Raw genomic sequence first — 24,699 nt, 5'->3', positions numbered from 1 at the left:
TCATGTGCCTTTTACTGAGGAGTGGCTTCCAACTGACCACTCCACCATAAAGGCCTGATTGGTGGAGTGCTGCAGAGATGGTTGTTCTTCTGGAAGGCTATCCCATCTCCACAGATGAACTCTAGAGCTCTGTCAGAGTGGCCATTATGTTCTTGGTCACCTGCATGACCAAGGCCCTTCTCCCTCGATTGCTCAGATTGGCCAGCCGGACAGCTCTAGGAAGAGTCTTGGTGTTTTCAAACTTCTTCTATTTAAGAATGATAGAGGCTACTGTGTTCTTGGGGAACTTCAATGCTGCAGAAATGTTTTGGTACCCTTCCCCAGATCTGCACCTCAACACAATCCTGTCTCGGAGCTCTACGCTCAATTCCTTTGACCTCATGACTTGCTTTTTTTCTCTGACATGCACTGTCAACTGTGGGACCTTATATAGACAGGTGTGTGCCTTTCCAAATCATGTCCAATCAATTGAATTAGCCACAGTTGGATTACAATCATGTTGTAGAAACATCTCAAGGATAATCAATGGAAAGAGGATGCACCTGAGCTCAAATTTGAGTCTCATAGCAAATGGGCTGAATATCAAATAAAATAAAATAAAATTTTATTTGTCACATTCGCCGACTACAACAGCTGTAGACCTTACAGTGAAATGCTTACTTACAAGCCCCTAACCAACCATGCAGTTCTAAGAAAAATAAGTGTTAAGTAAAAAATAGATAAGTAAAATATGTAAAATAAAAAGGAAAATGTAATTAAAGAGCAGCAGTAAAATATACGGGGGTACCGGTACAGAGTCAATGTGCGGGGGCACCGGTTAGTCCAGGTAATTGAGGTAATATGTACATGTAGGTAGAATTAAAGTGACTATACATAGATAATAAACCGAGAGTAGCAGCAGTGTAAAAGAGGGGGGGGCAATGCAAATAGTTTGGGTAGCCATTTGATTAGCTTTTCAGGAGTTTTGTGGCTTGGGGGTACAAGCTGTTAAGAAGCCTTTTGGACCTAAACTTGGCGCTCCGGTACCGCTTACCGAATACTTACGTAAATAAGGCATTTCTGTTTGAATGGGGGGGGGTTGCAAAACTTTCTAAAAACCTGTTCTAGCTTTGTCATTATGGGGTGTTGTGTGTAGATTACTGGGGGAAATTGTTTATTTAATCCATTTTTTGAATAAGGCTGTAACGTAACAACATTTGAAAAAAAGTCAAGGGGTAATGAATACTTTCCAAAGGCACTGTATACACACCTTATACAGTACACCACACTGACAATGAAGACACAGATGACAACTTAATTTAGTCATATTTATTTCCTGTTGTAATCCTACACAACCACACACACATATCCTGAGACATCATTCATTGCCTTTCACTAAGTCACAGTATCTTTATCCGCCACCCTCGAGGGAGACACCTGTCAAGTCCTCCTAGTCCTCCTACTCCTCCTCCTCCTGAGATTCCCTCCCACTCATCACAGTTGGCTGTTGTTGTTCGGTCTCTCTCTCTCTCTCCCCTCCACACACAGAATATTTTTCTATCTCCTTCTCTATAATATAATAATATATCTCACACACAAACACATTCATAATCTATCTTTTTTCCCTCGCTCCCTCATTCTCTTTCTCTCTCTCCCTGCCTTTCCCTCTCTTTACACACACATACACAGAAACACATACAGAATCTCTCCCCTTCTCTCTCTCCCTCTTTCCTCCCTCGTTCAGGAAAACAAGCATACCGTATTTGTGATTGAATTGGGCTGTATCTCATTTAGGAATGGTGGGAGGAAAGGAGGGAGGGAGCGATGGTGGGGTGGTGTACCCGCAGGGTGTACCCACAGCATGTAGTATAGCGCAAGACACACACACACACAACAGTAGAGGAAAGGAGAGCCTTATCCTCCAAGGAGACACACACGCAGCCACAATGCTGTTCCATCGGGCGGGGGGTGGGGGCAGAGTCACGGTGACCAGTGACCGGTGGCGGTGCTGACATGCTAACTCAATCAGCGGCCAGTCGATTCAGGAGCCAGCCCTCAGCCCTGGGAACCGAACTGTAGCCACAGTGGCTTGCGAAAGTATTCACCCCCTTTGCATTTTTCCTATGTTATTGCCTTACACCCTGGAATTAAAATTGATTTTTGGAGGGTTTGTATCATTAGATTTACAGAAAACTTGAGCGTGCATAACTATCCCCCCCTCGAAAGTCAATACTTTGTAGAGCCACCTTTTGCAGCAATTACAGCTGCAAGTCTCTTGGGGTATGTCTCTATAAGTTTGGCACATCTAACCACTGGGATTTTTGCCCATTCTTCAAGGCAAAACTGTTTCAGCTCCTTCAAATTGGATGGGTTCTGTTGGTGTACAGAAATCTTTAAGTCATACCACAGATTCTCAATTGGATTGAGGTCGGGGCTTTGACTAGGCCATTCCAAGACATTTAAATGTTTCCCCTTAAACCATTAATAAGTTATATTCTTCAAGAATCAATGGATATATATATACAGTTGAAGTCGGAAGCTTACATACACCTTAGCCAAATACATTTAAACTCAGTTTATCACAATTCCTGACATTTAATCCATGTAAAAATGTCTTAGGTCAGTTAGGATCACCACTTTATTTTAAGAATGTGAAATGTCAGAATAATAGTAGAGAGAATGATTTATTTCAGCTTTTATTTCTTTCATCACGTTCCCAGTTGGTCAGATGTTTATAGACACTCAATTATTTATTTGTATTTGTATTTGGTAGCATTGCCTTTAAACTGTTGAACTTGGGTCAAACGTTTTGGTAGCATTCCACAAGCTACCCACAAAAAGTTGGGTGAATTTTGGCCCATTCCTCCTGACAGAGCTGGTGTAACTGAGTCAGGTTTGTAGGCCTCCTTGCTCGCACACGCTTTTCAGTTCTGCTCACAAATTTTCCATGGGATTGAGGTCAGGGCTTTGTGATGGCCACTCCAATACCTTGACTTTGTTGTCCTTAACTTCTTTAGGGTAGGGGGCAGCATTCGGAATTTTGGATAAATAGCATGCCCAAATTAAACTGCCTGCTACTCGGGCCCAGAAGATATGATATGCATATAACTGGTAGATTTGGATAGGAAACACTCTAAAGTTTCCAAAACTGTTATAATAGTGTCTGTGAGTAAAACAGAACTGATTTGGCAGGCGAAAACCTGAGACAAATCCATTCAGGAAGTAGTTTTTCTTTTTGGTTTTGTAGTTTTCTATTCAATGCCATTACAGTATCCATTGACTTAGGACTCAAATTCCAGTTCCTATGCCTTTCACTAGATGTCAAGTCTTTAGAAATTGTTTCAGGCTTGTATTCTGAAAAATGTGGGAATAAGAGCAGTCTGAATGAGTGGACCTGCCGTGTCACAGAGATTTTTCATGCACCCAACCAGAGAGAGTGCCTTTCTTGTTTACCTTTTATATTGACGACGTTATTGTCCGGTTGAAATATTATCGATTATTTAGGCTAAAAACAACCTGAGGATTGAATATAAACATCGTTTGACATGTTTCTATTAACTTTACGGATACAATTTAGATTTTTTGTCTGCCTGTTTTGACTGCGTTTGAGCCTGTGGATTACTGAAGAAAAGAGGTTTTTGGATATAAAGAGACTTTATTGAACAAAAGGACCATTTATTGAGTAAATGAATATCTTCTGAGTGCACCCATATGAAGATCATCAAAGGTAAGGGATTCATTTTATCTCTATTTCTGACTTGTGTAACTCTTCTACTTGGCTGGTTACTGTTTGTAATGATTTGTCTGCTGGGCTATGTTCTCAAATAATCGTAAGGTATGCTTTCGTCGTAAAGCATTTTTAAAATCTGACACCGTGTTTGGATTCACAAGAAGTTAATCTTTAAACCTATGTAAAATATTTTTAGTTTTCTGAATTTTTATAATGAGTATTTCTGTATTTGAATTTGGCGCCCTGCAGTTTCACTGGCTGTTGAAGAAGTGGGACGCTAACGTCTCACGTACCCTAGAGAGGTTAAGCCATTTTGCCACAACTTTGGAAGTATGCTTGGGATCATTGTCCATTTGGAAAACCCATTTGCGACCAGGCTTTAACTTCCTGACTGATGTCTTGAGATGTTGCTTCAATATATCCACATCATTTTCCATCCACATCATTTTCCATCCTCATGATGCCATCTATTTTGTGAAGTGCAACAGTCCCTCCTGCAGCAAAGCAACCCCACAATATGATGCTGCCACCCCCGTGCTTCACGGTTGAGATGGTGTTCTTCAGCTTGCAAGCCTCCCCCTTTTTCCTCCAAACATAACAATGGTCATTATGGCCAAACAGTTTCTGTAACAAAAATGAAATACGAAATGATGTGAAATTGAATGAAACAATAATGTATGTTGACGGTAATATGATGTACAATATTCCATTATGTTTCTATATGATAACAATAGCATAATATATTTAATATGCATATACTCTTTTTTAACAGTTTCACTAATTAATTGTTATTAGCTTAATGATTATGACACACCCCTCACAACTGTCATTGGTTACACTAATTGCTCTGTGTGTCTACATAACCTGGTTCAAGTATTCATGACATTATCCGGAGGAAGGCACAGTGATGCCGAAACGTTGGTAAATTGCTGGGATATTATATATGGAGTGTGCAACTTTCTTTCTTTTGATAGTTTATAGTTTATTCGCCATTAGTCAGCAACTCCACACAAACTATTATTCTGGGTGTGTGGCAGCTCTTGTTTTTTTGATCTACTATTATCTCTCACTGACAGTTCCCAATCAGTCAACTCCCTAACCAACATGGGAACTGAACCACATTCAAACGATACCCAATAGAGCCTTTTTGAATACAGCCAACAACAACGAGACAACGTTTGAGTAACAGAGTCTATTTTATTGGCCAGAAGGCACCTGGGAAAATCTTTGTAAAGAATTCCAAGACTGTTCATTCAAGAAAACTAGAACACACCTGCACATCGTCACTTTAAGTGAGTATGTTCGAAGTGGAGTTATCCCACACGGACTACGAATAATAGCACTGTAGAGATTTGTGAACGATGGTGTGCTATACTAAATAAATGTTCATTGGACCTGATGACTCTGATCATTGAACAACTTAAAAAAGGATATTGCAGAGATCAAAACCTCCATAGACAACTCACATCAAGCTCCAACGAGACAAGCTTAATAACCCTATTAAACCGGATGATCTCATTCAGAGTAACGCTGACCTTCAGACTAAGATTACGACCGGACTGAAGGAGAGGAAAATCAAGAAATATAAACACGATTTGGATGATAAGAACAATGGACTAATATATCTCTGGCGAGACTCTAAGCACAAGAAACCACAAAAACGGAAGAGACAAGCCGATGACCGATGCAGAGTGCCTCTGTCAGACCAACTATCCACAGACAGCGCTAGCTCTAGCTCCTCTACCAACGGTGAGCGTTTTTTCTACAACAGAGGTCGGGGACACTGGGGACAATGTCGAGGCCAACACCCCCAGCACGTAAGAGGGTTCGACGCATACATCGGGGGATGAAGACATCCACTACCACCCCGCGACACCTACCAATTGAGACCCAGGACGAGCCCACAGTCCAACAGGAGCTAAATGTCTTCAACTTATCAAGTAAGACCCTGACATCCGCTCACCTCAGTGTTCTCAATAAGGGGTTAATATTTGTACCCACAGCATACATTAATGACTGGTGTCCAGGTAGATCTATTAAAGTTTTTCCGTAATCTGAGATTGCGGGAGATGTTTGATAAGAGTGAAATTTACATGACTCCACTTGAAATGTCATCCTCAGTGAGATGTATACATAGGTCTACCACGCTAATCAATAGACTTATCTGTCCTACCGTGAGTCAAGGAGGAGATGGAGACATTAACCCAGCTAAGGTATCTGAGAACTCTGAGAGAACTACATTAAGAGCAAAAAGTTCATTTGTACCTCACCCCAAACGCAATGCCTCCATATAAACTTTCTGTAGGATTGCTGACAATGATGTAGGTGACTTACTGAAAGACAAAAAGAAACACAAATCCTATGATAACCTGAGTAGAGACGAGAGAATGGCTCTTAAGGACTTAAAGTCAGATCCTTCGATTTTCATAAAAAAATGTGACAAAGGTGACAAAGAGTTTGTATAAAAACAAATGTGTCTATGTGAATGAATGTCGCCGACAACTATTTAAAGGTGACTTCTATTGAATTGTGACCCTACCCTGGAATTCCAGCATATTATCTCATCCACAGTGGAAAGCAGTTTGGAATCAGGACAAATCACTAAACAAGAAGTTGAATTTCTATGTGTGAAATTTCCCAAGATACCAACTTTCTATGCAGTCGCTAAATTACACAAACAAGTGTCTTCTCCTCCAGGTAGACCCATTGTAGCAGCAATCGACTCTGACATCCAACATTTCTAAATGTGTGGATTACCACATTAAACCGATGGTTGAGAATCTCCCATCTTATGTCAAAGACACTAGTCACATGATCTCATTGATAGAGGGCTTAGGAAGGATACCAGAGGGCACCCTGCTTTCCACTTTTGATGTGGAGAGCTTGTACACTAACATCCCACACACTGGAGGCTTGCAGGCGCTACAACACTTCGTTCAGCAGAGAGACTCTACCCTTGCTTCATCCAATGATTGCATCTTACAACTTACTGAACTGGTATTATCCCATAACTACTTGTCTTTGAGTCAGACTTTTTCCTTCAGATTTGGGGTGTAGCCATGGGCTCCCCTTTCCCCCCCAACTATGCAAACCTGTATGTTGGACAACTTGAAGAAGCATTCCTTTTTAAAACAGAGACACACCCCATACTTTCTAAAACACTCCTATGGAAGAGATACATAGATGATGTCTTTGTGCTCTGGGAAGGAAGTCAGCAGGAACTAAATGAACTCCAAACGCTACTAAACGAGAGCTCTGAATACCTCAAATTCACCATGTAGACTGATAAGAGAAAAATATCCTACCTGGATTTATGGATTATCAAAGAGAATGATGCATTCCACACAGACTTATACACAAAGCCCACAGATCGCAATACCTTGCTATGTGAGGATAGTATGCATCCCCTTCCCTTCAAGAATGGTCTACCATATAGCCAGTTATGCAGGGTTAAAGAAATCTGTGGCCACCAGTCAGATTTTGACAGCAATGCTAAGAAAATGACAGATAAATTCAAAATGAGAGGCTACAAGGACAAAACTCTTAATGCGGCAACGATGAAAATATCTCAAAAACCAAGAGCGGAATTACTAAAAACTCAACCAAAGAAGAAAAACATTGCAACCCTCTTTTGTACTAAGTACACCAAGGGTTCGGAGAAAATGAAAGCAATCCTGAAAAAATCCTGGAATATTCTGCAATCAGACAAAAAAATCGCACACCTCTTCAAGGAACTCCCACTGGTGGTCTATAAGCGTGGTCGCAATATTGGAGATAGTTTGGTGAGATCTGACATGCCCCCTGAGCCCACTCAGACACTCTTGTCACCTTTCCCAAATGGGAACTGCAAATGTGGCTCATGCGCACAGTGTAATAGCACCATAAAAACGTCTTTCTTCAGACACCCACGTACAGGTCGAAAGATCCCTGTTAGGGGCATCATCTCATGCAAGACCAAGGGAGTAATCTATCTCATCACCTGTTCATGTGGGAAAGCCTATGTAGGACAAACGGAAAGACAATTAAAACAACGCATAGCTGAACACCGCAGATCAATCAGGTGTAAGAACATTGACTATCCAGTAGCAGCTCACTTTGTTGAAGCTAACCATCCCATCTCGTCCCTCAAATATACAGGCATTGAGCATGTTGCTCTACCAAGGAGAGGAGGTAACATTGAGATCCTACTACTACAAAGAGAGGCTTACTCGATATCCTATCTAAAAACATTGACCCCTAGTGGTCTGAATGTCGACTTTGATCTCAGGCCCTTATGAACACATTTTCCTTTATGAACAAGTCTTATAGATTGAAAAATTATTTGTACAGCTTATTAGCGTACACCTAATGTGCTCCCCCTGTTGATGATGATCATTATATATTAAGGTTGAACCAATATTACATGTAACAAAAATGAAATACGAAATTATATGAAATTGAATGAAACAATAATGTATGTTGACGGTAATATGATGTACAATATTCCATTATGTTTCTATATGATAACAATAGCATAATATATTTAATATGCCATACACAATTTTTTAACAGTTTCACTAATACATTTTTATTAACTTAATGATTATGACACACCCCTCACGACTGTCATTGGTTACACTAATTGCACTGTGTGTCTACATAACCTGGTTCAAGTATTCATGACATTACCCTGAGGAAGGCACAGTGATGCCGAAACGTTGGTAAATACCCATTAAATTGCTGGGAGATTATACATGGAGTGCGCGACTTTCTTTATTTTGATAGTTTACAAGTAATTTTTCCAACAATTGTTTACAGACAGATTATTTCACTTATAATTCACTGTATCACAGTTCCAGTGGGTCAGAAGTTTACATACACTACGTTGACAGTGCCATTAAACAGCTTGGAAAATTCCAGAAAATCATGTCATGGCTTTAGAAGCTTCTGATAGGCTAATTGATCATTTGAGTCAATTGGAGGTTTACCTGTGGATGTATTTCAAGGCTTATCTTCAAACTCAGTGCCTCTTTGCTTGACATCATGGGAAAATAAAAAGAAATCAGCCAAGAGCTCAGAAAAAAAATTGTAGACCTCCACAAGTCTGGTTCATCCTTGGGAGCAATTTCCAAATGACTGAAGGTACCACGTTCATCTGTGCAAACAATAGTATGCAAGTATAAACACCATGGGACCACGCAGCCGTCATTCCGCTCAGGAAGGAGACGCGTTCTGTCTCCTAGAGATCAAACGTTTTGTACATCAGTTGTACAATTTGAGTGTGAACGGGGCCTATAAGAGTCAGTAGGCAACTTGATCTCATAGTTTCACTTCGAGATTTGACGTATTTGGATGAACGTCGATTTTTGACCCATTAATTCCACGTGGTTACAGGGTTAGAACAGAAACATCTCAAAGGGTTAAGTTTAGGTATTAATTCCAAATGGTTAGGGCTATGGTTTGGTGGAGAAAAAAAATGGAAGGGTTATTTTTCTGGTGAGTGCCGAGGATGGCATATATGGAAGTCCTCAGGACCTTTTCAAATGTCTGAAATTTACGTGTTTCTAGTGACCAGCCTGCAATAGGAGCCATATACTGTGCCTTGCAAAAGTATTCACCCCCTTGGCGTTTTTCCTATTTTGTTGCATAACAACCGGTAATAAAAAAAAAAAAAAAATGGATTTCATGTAATGGACATGCACAAAATAGTGGTGCAGTTAAATGGTGAAGTGAAATGAAAAAATCACGGAGTTTTGGTAAGACAAGGATTTGCAATTTGAATCCTGTAGTACAAACTCAAAAGTTCTGGGACACTAAAGTCCATGGAGAATAAGAGCACCTCCTCCCAGCTGCGCACTGCACTGAGGCTAGGAAACACTGTCACCACCGATAAATCTGCGATAATTGAGAATTTCAATAAGCATTTTTCTACGGCTGGCCATGCTTTCCACCTGGCTACCCCTCCCCCGGTCAACTGCCCGGCACCCTCCACAGCAACCTGCCCAAGCCCCATCCACTTCTCCTTCACCCAAATCCAGATAGCTGATGTTCTGAAAGAGCTGCAAAATCAAAACCTCAGCCACGCTCAAGGTCCTAAACGATATAACTGCAATCGATAAGAGACATTACCGTGCAGCTGTATTCACCGATTTGGCCAAGGCTTTCGACTGTCAATCACCACATTCTTATCGGCAGACTCAACAGCCTTGGTTTCTCAAATGACTGCCTCGCCTGGTTCACCAACTACTTCTCTGACAGAGTTCAGTGTGTCAAATCGGAGGGACTGTTGTCCGGACCTCTTGCAGTCTCTATGGGGATGCCACAGGTTTCAATTCTGGGGCTGACCCTCTTCTCTGTATACATCAATGATGTCGCTCTTGCTGCTGGTGATTCTCTGATCCACCTCTACGCAGATGACACCATTCTGTATACATCTGGCCCTTCTTTAGACACTGTGTTAACTAACCTCCAGATGAGCTTCAATGCCATTACAACTCTCCTTCCGTGGCCTCCAACTGCTCTTAAATGAAAGTAAACTAAATGCTTGCTCTTCAACTGATCACTGCCCGCACCTGCCCGCCTGCCCAGCATCACTACTCTGGACGGTTCTGATTTAGAATATGTGGACAACTACAAATACCTAGGTGTCTGGTTAGACTGTAAACTCTCCTTCCAGACTCCCATTAAGCATATCCAATCCAAAATTAAATCTAGACTCGCCTTCCTATTTCGCAACAAAGCATCCTTCACTTATGCTGCCAAACATACATCGTAAAACTTACCATCCTACCAATTCTCAACTTCGGCGATGTCATTTACAAAATAGCCCCCAACACTCTACTCAACAAATTGGATGCAGTCTATCACAGTGCCATCCGTCTTGTCACCAAAGCCCCATATACTACCCACCACTGCGACCTGTATGCTCTCGTTGGCTGGCCCTCGCTTCACACTCGTCGCCAAATCCACTGGCTCCAGGTCATCTACAAGTCTCTGATAGGTAAGGCCCCGCCTTATCTCAGCTCACTGGTCACCATAGCAGCACCCACCCGTAGCACGCGCTCCAGCAGGTATATCTCTCTAGTCACCCCCAAAGCCAATTCCTACTTTGGCCGCCTTTCCGTCCAGTTCTCTGCTGCCAATGACTGGAATGAATTGCAACAATCACTGAAACTGGAGACTCTTACCTCCCTCACTAGCTTTAAGCACCAGCTGTCAGAGCAGGTCACAGATCACTGCACCTGTACACAGCCCATCTGTAAATTAGCCCATCCAACTACCTCATCCCCATACTGTATTTATTTATGTATTTATCTTGCTCCTTTGCACCCCTGTATCTCTACTTGCACATTCATCTTCTGCACTTCAATCACTCTAGTGTCTAATTGGTATATTGTAATTACTTCGCCACCATGGCCTATTTATTGCCTTACCTCCCTTTTCTTACCTCATTTGCACACACTGTATATAGATTTTCTTCAACTGTATTATTGACTGTGTGTTTTGTTTATTCCACGTGTAACTCTGTGTTGTTGTATGTGTCAAACTGCTTTGCTTTATTCTTGGCCAGGTCGCAGTTGTAAATGAGAACTTGTTCTCAACTTTCCTACCTGACTAAATAAAGGTAAAATAAAAAAATAATTAAAAAAAGGAGGGCAATAATCAGAGAGGGAACAAAGAGACCAAAGATAACCCTGAAGGAGCTGCAAAGCTCCACAGCAGAGATTGGAGTATGTGTCCATAGGACCACTTTAAGCCGTACAATCCACATTGATGGGCTTCACGGAAGAGTGGCCAGAAAAGAATAAGCAAACATGTTTGGTGTTCGCCAAAAGGCATGTGGGAGACTCCCCAAACATATGGAAGAAGGAAATCTGGTCAGATGTGACTAAAATTGAGCTTTTTGGCCTGGCGCAAACCCAACACCTCTCATCATCCCGAGAACATCATCCCCACAGTGAAGCATGGTGGTGGCAGCATCATGTTTTTCATCGCCAGGGACTGGGAAACCGGTCAGAATTAAAGGAATGATGGATGGCGCTAAATACGGGGACATTTTTGAGGGAAACCTGTTTCAATCTTCCAGAGATTTGAGACTGGGACGGAGGTTCACCTTCCAGCAGGACAATGACCCTAAGCATACTGCTAAAGCAACACTCGAGTGGTTTAAGGGGAAAAATGTAAATGTCTTGGAATGGCCTAGTCAAAGCCCCGACCTCAATCCAATTGAGAATCTGTGGTATGACTTAAAGATTGCTGTACACCAGCAGAACCCATTCAACTTGAAGGAGCTGGAGCAGTTTTGCCTTGAAGAATGGGCAAAAATCCCAGTGGCTAGATGTGCCAAGCTTATAGAGACATACCCCAAGAGAAAATATTGACTTTGGGGGGGTGAATAGTTATGCACGCTCAAGTTTTCTGTTTTTTTGTCTTATTTCTTGTTTGTTTCACACCAAAAAGATTTTGCATCTTTCAAGTGGTAGACATGTTGTGTAAATCAAATGATACAAACCCCCCAAAAATCTATTTTAATTCCAGGAAGAAAGGCAACAAAATAGGAAAAATGCCAAGGGGGTGAATACTTTCGCAAGTAGAAAGCGATGGGTTAGAAGAAGCCTACATCACCAACCCATAAAGTAAAATGTAACATTCATATATGGCCAGCTATGTAAACTTTAACACTGATTTATCCTGCAATATATGTCGTTCAATTGGTAGCATAGATCTTAGTCTTCTTCTAATGCCTCTTAAAAGGGAAAGTAATCTAAAAGTAACGGAATGTAATCAGATTACGTTATTGAGTTTGGGTAATCCAAAAGTTACATTACTGATTACAATGTTGGTCAGGTAACTAGTAACTGTAACGGATTACATTTAGAAAGTAACCTACCCAACCCTGATTGTACATGTCCTGGTCGTCTGACAAGGGGGGGAATCCAGAGGGATCACTCACTCACTTGTGGTGAGGGAAGGATGACTGAAGGTAATGGCTGATACCATTCCATTAATTCTGTTCCAGCCATTACTAGGAGCCCGTCCACCAATGTAAAGTGTTACCAGTCACTACTTAAACACACACATAGACACACACACCCACAAGCGCCATGCTCTACCGACTGAGCCACAAGTATCCATGTCCAGATGTTTCCATACAACTCTCTGAAGAGTGACCTCTCTGTGAACCTGCCCCTTGTGACAGCAGTCAATTGGCAGAACGCACTACATCAGGCACGCTATATTGTGACATAGCGACTCTAGCCTGGTCCCAGATTGTGCTATCTTGTCAACTCCTATTCTCATTGTCACACCAAACATTGACAATAGGAATTGGCAAGCCAGCACAAACAGATATAGGACCAGTCTAACACAGTGACTCTATGGCAAAAGCATGTAGTTAAAGATAGAAACAACACAAAAATCCCCCTATTCCTTACTTAGTGCACTACTTTTGAGGGCTCTGATCAAAAGCAGTGCACTATATAGGGAATGGGGTGCCATTTGGAATGCAAGCATGATTGTTGGAATATGGTTGGAATAACTGTTCCAATACTGAAGCTCTGTAATACTTTACCGTAATTGGACAGTGAGATATATACCAAAGTTAATAAAGGGTGGGTGACCGTGCTATCACCTCTCTGAGTTCATATACACACCACTGGGACAAGACTCGCTGTCCATGTCTCATCAATGAGAGAGAGAGAGAGAGAAACACACCCTTTACACTTTAAAACCGGATAAGTTCTGGCTACTCAAACATTTTCAGTAAAACGATTTCCAAAAAAATATGTTAAGAAACTTAACTTAAATAGCTGTCGTGAGCAGTAATACAAATGGTATATTATTAAGGTACATTATTAATTTACCGCCTCAACTAAGCCACGCCTCCAATCAAGATGGTGCTGAAGAACATTTCTGATGTTTTACAATCTCCCAACCAATTGTGCTATTTTTTTTGTATTTTTGCATTTTGTGTAACAATTTTTTAAAACTTATTGTGTACATAATGTTGCTGCTACCGTCTCTTATGACCGAAAATAACTTCTGGACATCAAAACAGCGATTACTCACCGTGGACTGGAAGAAACTTTTTCCTTTAACGAGTCCGACGAGAAGGATATCTTGCTTTCACTGGAACCGGCCCAGATCCCCGCCTTTTGCGTGAAGAAAAGATGCAGGACAAGGGGACGCAGATCGGGCAGCCTTCTGAGAATCCATAGGCGAGTAAACTCCCACTGCCATCCGTTCTTCTTGCTAATGTGCAATCATTGGAAAATAAAATTGATGACCTACGATTAAGATTATCTTACCAACGGGACATCAAAAACTGTAACATCTTATGTTTCACCGAGACGTGGCTGAACGACGATACGGACAATATAGAGCTAGCGGGATTTTCCATGCACCGGCGAGGGGTGTGGGTGTGTGTCTACTTGTCAATAAAAGCTGGTGCGCAATGTCTAATATTAAAGAAGTCTTGAGGTATTGCTCGCCTGAGGTAGAGTACCTTATGATAAGCTATAGACCACACTATCTACCAAGAGAGTTCTCATCGTAGCCGTCTATTTACCACCACAGAATGAATCTGGCACTAAGACCACTCTCAACCAGGCCATAAGCAAAGAAGAAGATGCTCACCCAGAAGCGGCACTACTAGTGGCCGGGGACTTTAATGCAGGCAAACTTAAATCAGTTTTACCAAATTTTTACCAGCATGTCACATGCAACCAGAGAAGAAAAAATCCTAGACCACCTTTACTCCACACACAGAGATGCACACAAAGCTCTCCCCCGCCTTCCATTTGGCACATCTGACCATAATTATATCCTCCTGATTCCTGCTTACAAGCAAAAACTAAAGCAGGAAGTACCAGTGACTCGCTCAATACGGAAGTGGTCAGATGACGCAGATGATACGCTACAGGACCATTTTGCTAGCACAGACTGGAATATGTTCTGGGTTTCATCCAATGGCATTGAGGAGTACACCACATCAGTCATTGGCTTCATCAATAAGTGCATCGATGACGTTGTCCCCACAGTGACTGTACGTACATATCTCAACTAGAAGCCATGGATTACAGGCAACATCCGCATCGAGCTAAAGGCTAGAGCTGCCGCTTTCAAGGAGCGGGAGACTAATCCAAACACCAATAAGAAATCCTGCTATGCCCTCAATGACCCATTAAAAAAAGCAAAGCGTAAACACAGGATAAAGATTGAATCCTACTACACCGGCTCTGACGCTCGTTGGATGTGGCAGGGCTTGAAAACTATAACGTAGTACAAAGGGAAACCCAGACGCGAGCTGCCCAGTGACGTGAGCCTACCAGCCTTTTATGCTCGCTTCGAGGCAAGCAACACTGAAGCATGCATGAGAGCACCAGCTGTTCTGGATGACTGTGTTAACGCTCTTGGATGTGAACAAAATCTTTTAACAGGTCAACATTCACAAAGTCGCTGGGCCAGACGGATTACCAGGATGTGTACTCAAAGCATGTGCGGACCAACTGTCAAGTGACTTCACTGACATCAACCTTTCCCTGACCGAGTCTGTAATACCTACATGTTTCAAGCAGACCACCATAGTCCCTGTGCCCAAGGAAGCAAAGGTAACCTGCCTAAATGATTACCACCCCGTGGCACTCACATCGGTAGCCATGAAGTGCTTTGAAAGGCAGGTCATGGCTCACATAAACAGCATCCTCCCGGACATCCTAGACCCACTCCAATTCGCATACCGCCCCAACAGATCCACAGATGATGTAATCTCAATCGCACTCCACGCTGACCTTTCTCACCTGGACAAAAGGAACACCTATGTGAGAATGCTGTTCATTGACTACAGCTCAGCGTTCAACACCATCGTGCCCACGAAGCTCATCACTAAGATAAGGACTCTGGGACTAAACACCTCCCTCTGCAATTGAATCCTTGACTTCCTGATGGGCCGCCCCCCAGGTGGTAAGAGTAGGCAACAACACATCTGCCACGCTGATCCTTCACACGGGGGCCCCTCGGGGCTGTGTACTTAGTCCCCTCCTGTATTCCCTGTTCACCCACGACTGCGTGACCAAACACCATCATTAAGTTTGCTGACGACACAACAGTGGCCTGATCACTGACAACTATGAGACGGCCTATAGGGAGGAGGTCAGAGAAATGGCAGTGTGATGCCAGGACAACAACCTCTCTCTCAATGTGAGCAAGACAAAGGTGCTGATTGTGGACTACAGGAAAAAGTGGGCCGAACAGGCCCCCATTAACATCGACTGGGCTGTAGTGGAGCGGGTCGAGAGTTTCAAGTTCCTTAGTTTCAACATCCCCAATGAACTATCATGGTCCAAACATACCAATACAGTCGTGAAGAGGGCACGACAAAACCTTTTCCCCCTCAGGAGACTGAAAAGATTTGGCTTGGGTCCCCAGATCATCAAAAGGTTCTACAGCTGCACCGTCGAGAGCATCCTGACCGGTTGCATCACCGCCTGGTATGGCAACTGCTCGGCATCTGACTATAAGGCGCTACAGAGGGTAGTGCGAACGGCCCAGAACATCACTTGGGGCTAGCTTCCTGCCATCCAGGACCTATATAATAGGCGGTGTCAGAGGAAAGCCCATAAAATTGTCAGAGACTCCAGTTACCCAAGTTATAGAAATGTTTTTTCTGCTACCGCACGGCAAGCGGTACCAGAGCATCAAGTCTAGGACCAAAAGACTCCTCAACAGCTTCTACCCCCAAGCCATAAGACTGCTGAACAATGAATAAAATAGCCACAGGACAATTTACATTGACTATGCATATATAATAAACAGTGAGTAGAAGCAGTGGGGGTCACTGCTGTTTATTATCTATGCATAGTCACTTCACCCCCATCTACATGTACAAATTACCTCAACTAACTTGTACCCCGCACACTGACTCGATACCCTGCCCCCTGTATATAGCCTCGATATTGTGTTACTTTTTATTACTTTTTATTTTAGTCTACTTGGTAAATATTTTCTTAACTCTTCTTGAACTTCACTGTTGGTGAAGGGCTTGTAAGTAAGCATTTCACAGTAAAGTCTAAACTGTTGTAGTCAGCGCATGTGACAAATAAAGTTTGATTTGATTTTAATAATTTCCCAGTGTGCCTTGCCTTTTTTTGATCAATTTGTATAGTTTCCACCCATGACTGTATTTGATAGTGACTGAGACATGGTTGTTGAATTCATACATTTTCAGTCCTTTGTCCATCCCCCAAGTGAGTTCCTACGTGAATATTGTCATTATAATTGAACCATTACATATATCAGAAGGCCTTATTTAGTGGCCTGAAACTCATAGTTTACAAGTAGGGTTGCAAACTTTCCCAAACATTTTTCCAGTAATCTTCCAACCAGGATTTTTGGAAAACCTGGGAAATTTACTAGAATTTTGAAACACTAACTGTAAATGATATTATGCTGGCTTGCAAAGTGATGTGTAATTCCTATTGGAATCTAGTCTGTATTAATCTATACAACAGTTAAGATTTGTATTCACCCGCAACCTGCATTCATAATGACTGCTAGGGATTAGAACCATTTCACTTATCGATGCAAAAATTCAATGATTTGATTAGTTTACAAAAAGTATTTTGTGTAGCATAACACTGAATCAATCAATCACTCAATATACATGCACAAACACAGATATTAAAAACAATTCCAAAAAATCTACCTGCAGTAGAGTATGCTGGGAAAAAAGGTAATTTGTTATCATACTGTATCTTTAAAAAAAATTGTTGGTGTGACTTCTCATTTAGTTTTGAGTCAGTGCCATATTAACATTTTAAGTAATAGTGACTTTTCATTGACTTTGAGTACAACTTACTAGATGTATTTGTGTTAAAAAGGCTTTGGGGTTTAGAGTGATGTCCTCAACATCCATCATCTGCCTGTCAAAACCAGGGATGGAGGTAGTACTGGAGGAGAGGTTAAGACGGCATGAGAGAGAAAAAGAAGATGAATTTCAAAATATTTTTTTTTTACAAATTAACTGAAAATACTGATAAGAGAGAACTAATCTTAACCAACATTTCGTAGTGATGGAGATGTCCCTTGATAATTATCAAACAAATATGAGCATGTAGGCCAATGTTTTGGTTTTGTTACCTCATCATTATCGAACCACAATAAGCTCCACAAGGATGAAAGCATCGTGCCAAAAGTATCCTGCCAAAATCGTCATAAAATAGTGTGGCTGTTTCTGCATCCTCATCACAGTGATTCCAGAGATGGCGACTGTTGGTGGGAGGCTGGGAGCTGTCTTCAGCACCACGCACGCACACACACACACACACACACTATTATCATGACTCATATGTCGGGTTTACAGACACCTGTTTTCATAGAGCACTTCAGGTGGTGCCCCATTTCCCCCACCCCCAATTCTAGCCTTAACTATTAGTGGGAGAAATGCGAAACTGACCCAAGATCAGTGTCTAGGAGCAACTCAACCCCACACTGTGACCCCCCTGTGTGGCTTTGGGTATCATGTAGGCTAGGCCTATCTAATCTACTGGTGCATCATCAGCATATAGAGCATTACACTTCAACAGTCAACCAACAACAATATAGGCCTACTTTACGATTTCCACAACGCTGAATAAAACATTTTGAATCAATCTCCCTCTGTTTTGTTGATCTTTCACGTGGATTAATAAGATGAGGTGTGCTACTGTAGCCTATGTGGGCCTACAGATTCATAGTCATATTCAAGCAAATGCATTTATTTAATTGATGATTTATCATGATTTGTTTGTCTGTTGTCACTGACTGGTTCATGAATACTGACCGCCTGGCTGCCATTCGCTTGGAGCGTCACCTTTCTATATAGATGGATTTCAGCACCATGGACAGCTCTCACACACGTCCATGGTGGCTGTCTGGCTGTCGACTATTAAAAAAATAACATTAAAACTAAACAACAATTCTATACTGAAACTCTAAAAGGCACAGGAAATCTCACACCAAAAGCTCCGAATGCACTATAAACGATGTTTTCCAAGCAGGCTACTCGTGAATGTTGCATACAATTACCGAATAGAGATGGCAAGGACACACTGAAACATAGACCTCTATTTTAATGGCTCTTGACCAACCAGTCGGTGAAGTGTAAAACAATACTACAGGGTCGGAGCTTCCTCCAGGCCACATAGTCATATTTGAGGTATAAATGATGTGATGAAAAGAGAGCAGCTGTCGTAATTCTGTGTCAACGCCATTGTCGAGTTTACGACGGATAAAAGAGTGCCCTAGGGTACATACAGCAGGCGAATAACGAGCGGTGCCAAATGCGACGGGGGAAAAGGCCCTTCCAGCGGATTAGGCATGGAAGCCACCGGTGCTCTATTAACGTTATTAAAATGTACTCAATGTGGAGTGGAGTGGCCATGGCGGAACACCTGGCACCGAGTGGCCGCTACACCGCATGCGCAGCACAATACTGGAAAAAAGACCACTACCTGCGTGCGGTGCGGTGCGGGATGATGCATGAATAGGAAAAATAGTAGTAGCTATTGTAGTCTTTGCCATATATTAGCCAACATTTTACAGAAAGAATTAACATGTAAATCTGGCTGGTATGTGCTTGGAAATAATAGCCTATTTCTAGTGATATTATGAAGCCTGTGGAATGAAAGTTATGACACCTCAAGGCCTGGCTCATTCTCCATTCCACAACCGATTTAAAACTCCTCAATTGTGGAAAAAGCAACCAAAGACACACATGCAAGACTACAAGGCCATATGCTTCTCATCCTGTTTGAGCCTTCTGGTAAGAGAGCAGAGGATCTCCTTGAATCTGACATCCGTTACCATGACGATCGACGACTGTATGGGACCAAACTGCATCTATTTAGGCAAAACCAACAGATTGGGGGACGATCCCCGTCAGCCTACCTTACATTCATCCATGCATGTTCTCACTGAATATGCATCCGTTTCATATTTCTGAGTCATAAGCTCAAATTCCTCATATTTCTCCAGGGCGTGTTGGTCGTAGCGCTGGTACGCCTGGACGCACAGGCTGCACCTCGCCACATCGCCATCAATAATCACGTCAAGACTGCAGTTCAAATTGTCCGGACTCGTAGACCCGTAAAACAAATCCAAAAGAGAATAAGAATTACAAAAGGAAAGGTACAAATCACTTATATTTACAGTCCGGGTCCCTTCTTTATCCGAAAGGTCCTTGCACAAATGGTCGGCGTCATCAAAAGTAAAGCAGTTTTTAGATAAACTATCGCGATGGCAAGTTCCAAGTCGCCACAAAGGTTTGGTAGAATTCCCTACAAAAATAGCATATTCGTTTTCTCGGAGGCTGCTGTGTGCTAAATGGAGGTTGGATGATGGGATTGGGTTTGCAGATGGGTAAACTCCCATGTCCGTCAATGCAAACTTATCACGGGTCCTTGTCAATTTCGCCTCGGCGCAGAACCATAAGTGATCAGAGAGCAGAATGGTTACAAACAAGAGTGAAGCCAAGGACAGTCGCCATCTCTGGGCCCTCTCTGAGTCGGTGAATGGCTTTTCGTTCTCGCGGGGTTCTAGCCAGATTTTGAAGCCGTCTTCTTGCTGCAGACACGTCCAAGCACCCCTGGTCATATTTTGGTAACGCGCTTCTTCACCGGCCGACTCCACCGTGGGGGTTTCTCTGCCACAACATGCATTGACTTGGGGTATAATTTGCGTTTTTCACCTCTTAAATGTTGTGTCGTAGGTGGTGCTGCTGTACCTCCGCGATTATCTGTAATTCACATTCAATTAATGTGTTGGAGGAGATTAAGCCGTGATTTGATGGGGCCGCGTTCTCCATGGCTCTCCGATGAAGATGCTAGTTTCCTGTAGCAACGTGTCTCGCTTCCCCCTCCTCTGCTCTAGCCTGCGCTCAGCACTGGTCCTTTGTGTAGCCCCGTTTTACGGCAACCTGCATTTACGTTCGCCTTGAATCCGCCGGTGGTGGCTCTCGGATGAGGGCTGGGTTCTATGTCAGCCCAGTGATTTTCGCTTACGTGTCTGCTAGGCGGCAAAGTGCCTGAGATGTTGTCTTTTGATGTCCACTGTCATCTTGGTCCGGGGTTAGTTGTCCTCATTATGTTCTTCTTGGAACATTTTTTGGAGGTGCTGTGTCGTGTGCGACATCTTTAGAGTTGCGACCGTTCCATTCTGACGCACCTGAAGGGTCTGTTTTCAGAAGGTGCAGCATGAGTAGCCATCCAGCTACTCTGAAAGCTGAAACAGAGTCTAGAAAATAGTGAGGACTCGAGAGACAGGAGAGTTAGCTCAACAAGTAGCCTAATGGATGACAAAATAGAATATGAAATATTTAACCTCAGTCACAAAACGCGGCCATAGCGTTCGAGTGATAACCGGGAATGGTTTCATTTCTGTAAGCGTTCCCCCACTAGTGGAGTTGAATGCAAAACATTTAATGAATGATTCAAACGTTGCACCTGGTGTAAAGGCTTAGTTGATGTGACCCATAGGGGTTGATGTGTGATCTGTATGTAAAGCATGCATGCATTATTTTTTGAATTATTACTGAATTATGGCCATGTAAATACTTCCATCAAGATCTAAAGGAAGAAAAATACACAGACTCCTTTCATTTGCTTTGTCATGTTCATCAGGTACACCTCATTTTAAAATCATTATAACAACATAACATTTAATCATGGCATAAAACACCCAGGTTGTTGTCATGTTCTAGCACAAAGATAGAACACAATCAATCAGTCAGGGTGATATGGGTTCAGGATTGTATCCAAGGCAACGGATCATGTATTGTGTGGTTTGTTTGGCTGTGGACCTGTTTTTTCAGAGTGACATCATGTTTGTTTTTGTGTTGGTTTGTTTCTCTTTTATCCCACAGGCTTATCTTTCAGCAGTCCTTCAAAGACATCACTAGTATAGCCTAAACACTACAATAAAACCAAAGATACATTTGAAATACACCATTTAAAAAACAAAACAAAAGTTTTTCTTTCTCATTTATACAGTTAAATAACTGACACCCCAGAGTGGTATAGGTTGCATAAAACGGGTGAATAGCTAGATGAGCTTTGGTAAAGATTCCTGGAAACAAATCTCCTTGAACTAATTTCAGCACCAGGTGCTGTCCACCAATGCACAGACAGGTGGTGAACTGTACTCGCTCTCTTCTCTCCTGTAGAATACTTCTTAGTTCCTTCTCTATTCTCCACACAAATGTATTTACTACTCCTTCACAGATGCTTTCTTTTTTTTCTTTTTTTTTTTGTAAATACCCAGTTGACACAAAGTAAAGCATGAGAGAAGATCAGTGGAACGAAACAACCCGTCATGCATTTGGAAGTCTTCCGCATCACTTTGTGTCCTTGTCCTTGATGACTGCAATCTATAGGCAATTTACCACAGACGAGAAACTTAACTGAGGTCAGGGGTCATATTTATAAAACATCTCAGAGTGGGAGTGCTGATCTAGGATCAGGTCCCCCTTGTCCATGTGATTTTATTCAATATGATCAAAAGTTAAAACTGAAGCTGTATCAGCACTCATAGTATGAGATGCTTTAAGATTATGGGCCCAGTTGTATGAGAGCTAGCTGGTCTGAGAGCTGTGCTTTTAACAGTAGACTGTAGTGTAGAGGATGTAGACAAAGAAGCTGATCAGAAGTTTGCTGTAGAGGCAAAAGAGCAAGAAAATATGTGTCTTTCTGTCTTATTGAATTTCCTTCTTTATATCTCTCTCTCTCTCACATACAAACACACACAATGCTCACCTACAAAGACAAACATGCAGCAGAAAGTAATATAAACACGCAGAAACATAAATACACCATAGAAACACAATCATGCACTAATGTATATGCATATACTGCATATACACAAATCCAATTACCACACGCAAACACACTTGACATGACGGGTAAACAGGAGGGACGGATTGAAGATTTTCAGGATTTACACAGAATTGGTTATGCAAACATAGATGCATTCTAGGAAACAATTATTGATAGTATAGCATGCACATACACACACACGCTATGGAATATACAGACAGGCTACTATTTCATTGCTTATGAGAAACACCTGCTATTGGTAGTTTGTTGTGTGGTGTCTTTTTGAGATATTATGTACTGTTGTCTGATCATTTTTGCTACCTTGTCTTTTTTTATCTCATTAAAAACATCCTAAATTCTTAAGTATCAGTTCTGAATCAGGTATAGGGTATACTGGGGGAAAATGTTTCCTAGTGATCAAGCTTTTGGTGGCTTTCCCCCCAACTACATTGCACCAATGATTGTGCTCCACGTTATTTACATTTACATTTACATTTAAGTCATTTAGCAGACGCTCTTATCCAGAGCGACTTACAAATTGGTGCATTCACCTTATGATATCCAGTGGAACAACCACTTTACAATAGTGCATCTAACTCTTTTAAGGGGGAGGGGGGGGTTAGAAGGATTACTTTATCCTATCCTAGGTATTCCTTAAAGAGGTGGGGTTTCAGGTGTCTCCGGAAGGTGGTGATTGACTCCGCTGACCTGGCGTCGTGAGGGAGTTTGTTCCACCATTGGGGTGCCAGAGCAGCGAACAGTTTTGACTGGGCTGAGCGGGAACTGTACTTCCTCAGAGGTAGGGAGGCGAGCAGGCCAGAGGTGGATGAACGCAGTGCCCTTGTTTGGGTGTAGGGCCTGATCAGAGCCTGAAGGTACGGAGGTGCCGTTCCCCTCACAGCTCCGTAGGCAAGCACCATGGTCTTGTAGCGGATGCGAGCTTCAACTGGAAGCCAGTGGAGAGAGCGGAGGAGCGGGGTGACGTGAGAGAACTTGGGAAGGTTGAACACCAGACGGGCTGCGGCGTTCTGGATGAGTTGTAGGGGTTTAATAGCACAGGCAGGGAGCCCAGCCAACAGCGAGTTGCAGTAATCCAGACGGGAGATGACAAGTGCCTGGATTAGGACCTGCGCCGCTTCCTGTGTGAGGCAGGGTCGTACTCTGCGAATGTTGTAGAGCATGAACCTACAGGAACGGGTCACCGCCTTGATGTGAGTTGAGAACGACAGGGTGTTGTCCAGGATCACGCCAAGGTTCTTAGCACTCTGGGAGGAGGACACAATGGAGTTGTCAACCGTGATGGCGAGATCATGGAACGGGCAGTCCTTCCCCGGGAGGAAGAGCAGCTCCGTCTTGCCGAGGTTCAGCTTGAGGTGGTGATCCGTCATCCACACTGATATGTCTGCCAGACATGCAGAGATGCGATTCGCCACCTGGTTATCAGAGGGGGGAAAGGAGAAGATTAATTGTGTGTCGTCTGCATAGCAATGATAGGAGAGACCATGTGAGGATATGACAGAGCCAAGTGACTTGGTGTATAGCGAGAATAGGAGAGGGCCTAGAACAGAGCCCTGGGGGACACCAGTGGTGAGAGCACGTGGTGCGGAGACAGATTCTCGCCACGCCACCTGGTAGGAGCGACCTGTCAGGTAGGACGCAATCCAAGCGTGGGCCGCGCCGGAGATGCCCAGCTCGGAGAGGGTGGAGAGGAGGATCTGATGGTTCACAGTATCAAAGGCAGCCGATAGGTCTAGAAGGATGAGAGCAGAGGAGAGAGAGTTAGCTTTAGCAGTGCGGAGCGCCTCCGTGACACAGAGAAGAGCAGTCTCAGTTGAATGACTAGTCTTGAAACCTGACTGATTTGGATCAAGAAGGTCATTCTGAGAGAGATAGCAGGAGAGCTGGCCAAGGACGGCACGTTCAAGAGTTTTGGAGAGAAAAGAAAGAAGGGATACTGGTCTGTAGTTGTTGACATCGGAGGGATCGAGTGTAGGTTTTTTCAGAAGGGGTGCAACTCTCGCTCTCTTGAAGACGGAAGGGACGTAGCCAGCGGTCAAGGATGAGTTGATGAGCGAGGTGAGGTAAGGGAGAAGGTCTCCGGAAATGGTCTGGAGAAGAGAGGAGGGGATAGGGTCAAGCGGGCAGGTTGTTGGGCGGCCGGCCGTC

General features: G+C 42.9%; 1 protein-coding gene across 1 annotated transcript in view; it reads right to left on the bottom strand.

Annotated features, from left to right (window-relative positions):
* Positions 1–20,317, bottom strand: part of fam155a (family with sequence similarity 155 member A) — a 76,564-nt gene extending 56,247 nt beyond the window's left edge. The window contains exon 1 of the mRNA XM_038979450.1: positions 19,613–20,317. Coding sequence (XP_038835378.1) covers positions 19,613–20,317 — 705 coding nt within the window. The remainder of the gene's footprint in view (positions 1–19,612) is intronic.
* Positions 20,318–24,699: the final 4,382 nt, after the last annotated feature.

This window comes from Salvelinus namaycush, chromosome 40 (genome assembly GCF_016432855.1).
Source record: "Salvelinus namaycush isolate Seneca chromosome 40, SaNama_1.0, whole genome shotgun sequence".
Classification (NCBI taxonomy): domain Eukaryota; kingdom Metazoa; phylum Chordata; class Actinopteri; order Salmoniformes; family Salmonidae; genus Salvelinus; species Salvelinus namaycush.
This window is presented reverse-complemented; position numbering and strand designations above follow the sequence as displayed.